The 6,156-nt window shown below is 47.5% G+C and overlaps 2 protein-coding genes across 2 annotated transcripts in view; both read left to right on the forward strand.

The window, feature by feature from the left end:
• The window catches only part of LOC102297833 (collagen alpha-6(VI) chain), a 12,754-nt gene extending 6,608 nt beyond the window's left edge, over positions 1–6,146 (forward strand). The window contains exons 8-13 of the mRNA XM_042225964.1: positions 11–37; positions 123–167; positions 2,310–2,363; positions 3,969–4,031; positions 5,139–5,204; positions 5,512–6,146. Coding sequence (XP_042081898.1) covers positions 11–37; positions 123–167; positions 2,310–2,363; positions 3,969–4,031; positions 5,139–5,204; positions 5,512–5,667 — 411 coding nt within the window. The 3' untranslated portion in view covers positions 5,668–6,146. The remainder of the gene's footprint in view (positions 1–10; positions 38–122; positions 168–2,309; positions 2,364–3,968; positions 4,032–5,138; positions 5,205–5,511) is intronic.
• The window catches only part of col6a4a (collagen, type VI, alpha 4a), a gene marked incomplete in the record, with an annotated part of 91,012 nt that overhangs the window by 68,567 nt on the left and 16,289 nt on the right, over positions 1–6,156 (forward strand).

Genomic DNA, 6,156 nt, shown 5'->3' on the forward strand with positions numbered 1-6,156 from the left:
GTGTTTGCAGGGCTTCAGAGGGCTGCGAGGAGAAAGGGTGAGTTACTCAGGAATGTAGGAGGAAGCACAAACACTCACATCCTGATAAAGTCTCACAGAAGACTTTTCTTCCACCGCCGCAGGGCGAAGACGGAGAGGACGGGCTGAGCGGAGTGGACGGAGAACAGGTACTGACGTACAGATAGCAGATAGCACAGCTTCATCCTGATCGCCTTCATCGTCAGGTATCTCTGTGATCTGTAGCGTGAGATATCGCGATGCATAAACAGGAAGGATGATGACAGATAATGGGAAACCTGAGTCACACCAACGACCGAATCACCACATTTCTGCTTCCTTTGTTTATTTTCCCAATAAACTGGTAACTAAACATTACTGAATAATTATTTTAACATCAATGAAATATTTAATAAACCTTTGATAAATTATTATGTTGTGTCATAGCTGCTGGTGGCTCAGCGTCCTATGTTAACCCAAAGTAAAAGGTTCATATGAGCAAAATCACACCATCGTTTATGTGTTATCAACACCGCTACGTTTCCTTTAGTCTTTCATCCACTCAGCAAGATAAGTGCCAGACCCCGGGCTTTTAATTTGAAAGTTCCATTTCTGCTAACCATCACGCTGGTCGTCGATGCCAACGGCTGCCTCTGCAGAGACTCTGGTGTCCAGCTCAAATTCAAATGTTATTTGTCGCATGCACAGTCATACACAGTCCGATATGCAGTGAAATGCTGAACTGTTGGGCTGCAGCTGGTGTTGGTGGTCCAGGTCCGGCAGCACTGGGAGAGCTGGTTCCTGAGCTCAGGACTACCAGCTGCAGTCCATCCACAGAGACAGCTGCTGACTGCTCTCATATGTCAGCACTGAGTCAGGGTAGTTTCACTCTCCGCTCGGCTGCCATCACAAACATCATTTATCTGAGGCAGATCCCTCTTTTTCCAAAGTCTTCCTTTGTTCCCCGGCAGCTGCAAACATCCTGATAACGCTGCAGCGCAGATGAAGTCGGCGAGCTCTCACACAGACGTCACAGCTCTCTGAAACGGCCCTCGGCCATTCAAAGGTCAGAGGCAGTGAACACGGAGAGTACAACACCCGGCATGTCGGCGCGCTGCTTTTCCTGCCTCGACGGTCAACTTTCATTTTCATCATGCATCAAATGTTGATCATATTACTGCCACCATAAAAAATTATTAGTAAACAGCCCGAAGAGTCAGTGACAACCAGAGATGGGCAGTAACGCGTTACTGTAATCTGATTACTTTTTTCCAAGTAACGAGTAAAGTAAGGGATTACTATTGCAAAAACGGTAATTAGATTACCGTTACTTTCCCGTAGGAACGCTGCGTTACTGCGTTACTAAAACCGTGATTTTTTGGCGAGAATGTCTCATGACAGTGACGTAAGCGAGTGCGACGTTCGTGACAACAGCTGTGTGCAGATCAACAATGGATCACATATCGAGTGCAGAGAGAGTATGAGCGTGCAGCGTTTAAAGCGTGGAAGTACTGACCTTACTTTGAGTTTGATTCCATAAAAAGTGACAAAAACATGAGTGTCCGCTGTGCGTGGGAAGAAAACTTCTTTTTACAGCGAAAAAACCCCTAAACTTCCAACAAGCACCGAGTAGCTACGACGTAATGGGAAACTCACAGAGAAACTCGCGGATTCTTCCACTGACCGCGGCACACCTGCACCAGGGTAACCCTCCGCCTGCCCCACTCCTGCTTTACAGGTGAAAATAGAGCAACAGGACCGCTGAGTCTTTGACTTTATTTATTTTCTGCTGTGTTTTACTTGCATCTATTTGAAAGACTGAGTGTAAACACAAAAAATATTTTATTTTATGTGCTGGAATGTGCAGAAAATAGGTTTAAATGTTAAACTAATTTCTTCCAGTCAGAGAATGTTGCAGATAATTAAATGTTTGCTTGATGCATAAAGTTAAAAGATTAAAACTAATAAAACAAGTTTTAAAAAGAGACTTTTCCATTTGATTACATTTTGTATGATGGATTATGCAGAAAAAGTAGAATTGGGCTGAAAGATCTATCGCTTTATCACCTCTTCAGGTTGTAAATCGTGTTTTTAAAAAGTAACTAAGTAATCAGTAATTACTGATTACTTTTTTCAAGTAACTTGACCAACACTGGTGACAATGATCCAAAGGTTCAGATTTGACTCACTGATGGAGAGACGCCGATGAGTTTCTGTCCTCATCGTGGAGGAAACGAGCGGGCGTCTCAGGAAGGGAGCTGATTGGGGGGGTTTCCATGCTTAATGGCATTCCTGTGTTTCTGTGTCGGCAGGGAGTGACGGGACGGGATGGAGCCCGAGGAGAGAGAGGACACCTCGGCAACCCGGTAAAAGAAAACAAAAACTATATAATGTTATTTTAACATCGATACTTTATACTGCAATTTTCAAATGAATTCTGAATTTCACTGAGTCAGAGAAGGGAACCAAGAATGAGGCAGCGGTTTGGTTTGCACCGTTGGAGGTTGTTTGGACAAAAACACAGGCACATTTAAAAGTGACTCACAGGGATAAAGGTGGGAGAAAAAGTGTGAACTAAAAGGTATTTTACATGATTGGATGACAAATTTCAAATACTGCACACTTCAAATGTTTGTTCACGTAACGACCGACCTCCTTAAAGAAACCGTCAGAGCCGAACACGAGAACCTCGGGATCGAGCTGGAGGAAAGGAGAGAGCAGATAGCAGCTAGCCCGCGGCTATCACGTGTGATGCAAACAGACCCGGACTGAGCCCTGAGGGATGCCTTAGCACGAGGACGTACAGATGTTAGCATCAGTTCTGAAACATCTGTCAGTTTAAGATGAGAGGCTCCTGAGAGCAGCCAGATCAGTTAGTGAGAGTGTGACAATCAAAGGGGTCAAAGGTTGCTGAGCTACAACCGCCTGTATCATGTCGTTAGTGAGTTTCAGTAAAGCCGTCTCGGTGTCTTTAGGAATGAGGCTGTAATGATCCGTCTGTGAAGGTTCTCAGTCATCGTAGTCTAAGGAGCTTGGAAAGAAAAGCGTCTGGACTTCTTTAAGTTGCTTGAAGACGTTTCACCTCTCATCCGAGAAGCTTCTTCAGTTCTAAGGTCAAATGGTGGAGAGTCCCAGATATAAACCTAGTGGGAGTTTCCCCCCACAGAGGGACAAAAGGACCCCCTGATGATCCTCTAATCGCCTGAGCCAAGGTGTGAAACTGGGTGTGGGTCCCAATCAGCCAGAGTTTCGGGTGAGCTCATTGTGAAACCTGGCCCCACCTTATCATGCGAATTCCTGAGGTCAGATGGTCCAGGATGTGAGTGGGCGTTAAGGCGTCTGGGAAGGGATCTCAAAACTGGATTATAGATGGCAGACAGTTGGTGTCGTAAACCCCCGCCTCTGTTCAAAGATGGTCGCTCACAGTGGACATAGATGCTTCTTTCACTCCTCTTTCAAACCATCTGTCCTCTCTGTCCAAAATGTGAACATTGGCATCCTCAAAGAGTGACCTTTGACCTTTAGATGCAGATGGACTGCTGAGTCTTGTCCTGTGGAGGTGGCTCTTCTGTGTTGTGCCATGCGCTTGTGAAGTGGCTGTTTGGTCTCTCCGATGTAGAGGTCTGGGCATTCCTCGCTGCACTGTACAGCAGACACCACATTGTTAAGTCTGTGTTTTGGCGTTTTGTCTTTCGGGTGAACCAGTTTCTGTCTGAGCGTGTTGCTGGGTCTGAAATGCACCGGGATGTCATGCTTGGAGAAAACTCTCCTGAGTTTCTCTGATACCCCGGCTACATGGGGGATGACAGAGTCAGGCTTCAGGCTTAGATGGAACATGTTGTGTGGTGTTGGGTCCTAAGGCTGTAATGATCCGAAACAGTGGGATTTTCTTTTTAAAGTAGAGGAATGATGCTGGTGGTTGCTGACCTCTGGCCTTTGCTTATATTGACGGGCTGAACTGTTGTCCTTAGGGTATCCCAGGAATTACGGGGGAGACGGGGGTGAAAGGACAGCAAGGACTGAGAGGAGATCCGGTGAGTGTCAAACATTTCCTCGTCTTCTCTCGTCTCTCCTCCTCTCTGAACTGTTTTTGGCTTTTTCGTGTTTTCTCTCCTCCTTACATCAACATTTCTTCTTCTTTGATATCCTGTCCCATCTGGCAGCTTCTGCACTCTGAACTGTGATGTGGATGCACGGCGATGCCGAACACATTTTGCTTTTCCAAGACCAGATACATGTAGGCTCCTCTAGTTCATGTTTACTTATTCATTTCTGTTTGTGTTATTTCAGTTATGACTTATTATCTGTGCAATAGCACGGGCAGGCAGGGGTAGAATGAAAGGATGCACAGAGACAGCAGCCCCCCAAACCACCAAGAGAGCAGGCCAACGACCACATCAGAACATCCAGCCATGCACCCCGGGGCCAAGAAGCACCCTCACCCCAGGGAGGGGCAGAAGTGTCCCACAGGGGGAAGGGGCGTGGGTGTGGGGGGTGCACATTCTTCTTCTTTGCTGTATTTATTGAAGCAAAGCTTTGAGCTGTCGGGCCTTTTAATAGCAAACTGTGATGAAACCCAGACAGCCAGGATGTCCGTCACACACGAGCGTATTAATCTGTGCATGCAGAGCAGATGGTTAAAGTCATCGGCGTGATTGTGAAACACACAAACAAACAGATGAGACGCTCGCACGAGCATCTGTCTTCAGACAGGAAGCTGTGAGAGCTTCAGTCTGGATGTTTCTGCGCAGGAGGCATCGAAGCTGCACCAACCAAAAGCAGACAGTCTTAAACTGTGAGGTGGGAACATGAACGGTGTTCTGATGATCAAACGGGCATCCAGGTATATTATGTTTATCGCCTTGGAGGACAACTACAAGTGTTTGAGCACCACGAGGGTTTTTAATGTGGCACAAACAGGACTGAGGGCAGCGGATTCCTGCTCTGTAATCCTGCACTCTGGAGCGTCCTCGCTGACGCCGGCGCTGACGCGAGGCGAGCTGCGACCGAACCACACACTCAGAGTAACCGCAGCCCGTCTGCCGTCACACAAAGTTTTTAATAAATGTTTGCATGAAGCGCAGCTGGGCCACAGCTGGACGCTCACTGTTTAATCTGTGGCTTCATCTTTCTTCTGACAGGGACAACCGGGGGCCGACAACACCTCGCCCGGAGCCAAAGGCGACCCAGGAAACCCCGGCCTGCCGGTGAGACACGTCCCAGAGCAGACGCTGTGGTCGTCCTGCAGACGCAGCAGAAATGTGTCTCAGATAAATAAAAGTAGACGCCTCGTTTCTCTCTGTCTGTGTTTGAGGGCAAACCTGCTGACATCTGCTTGGAAACGACTTCATTTCTCTGATTTGCAGTACTGATGTGAAACCTCACAGTCTGAGCTCAGACTGCGAGGTTTCTTTAACAGATTCCTGCTGCGTATGCACGTCTGTCTAAAGAGCGTGTTGGTGTCATCGCTGTCTCAAATCCCTGCTCTGAAGTGTGATGTGTTCAAATCCACAGGGAGCACCCGGGCAGGACGGCCGGTTCGGAGAGTCCGGAATCGTCGGGAACCCGGTGAGCTTCTTCATTCTCAGCACGAGGAGCAGATCTTGTTATTCCAGGATTATTAAAGCAGCTACGATGAGATATACAATGCTGCGCTGTACTCTGGTGTAATACTACTGCTAACCACAGGCTGGGGCAGCGAGTCGAGCACGAGACGCTAACTAGCACTAGCTCAGCGTTCACACAGATCTCTGAAGTTAGCCGCCTGCTTCTGGCAGCCGGACGAGCTTCAGCTTAGCTGGAAGTCGTCTCTCACTCACTAAACCTTCTGAATGAACTTCCTGCCAGCTCGTCATGAACGCTGTTTTTAACCATCTGTTTTTTAACCAACGTTTGCTGAAAATATTCCAAATAAACGAGTGAAATCAGCCCTGCAGGCACCGAGGCAGCCTGCCTGGAAGTCTTAGATAGGCTTAACTCTGGGAAAGTCTTCCTCGCTCCATCCTCACACGCCCAGAAACAGCTTGACTGAGTGAAATCAGCAGCTGAGCAGCTCCAGAAAAGCATCCCATAATTCACTGGGGCAGAAATAGGAATGCCTGCATCACAGCCTGTCATGTGATCGTGTATAAATCAGTGATGCTGTAACACAGCGGTCCC

This window comes from Haplochromis burtoni, unplaced genomic scaffold, assembly GCF_018398535.1.
Source record: "Haplochromis burtoni strain Fernald_Lab_line unplaced genomic scaffold, NCSU_Asbu1 Contig_190, whole genome shotgun sequence".
In the NCBI taxonomy this organism is placed as follows: Eukaryota; Metazoa; Chordata; class Actinopteri; order Cichliformes; family Cichlidae; genus Haplochromis; species Haplochromis burtoni.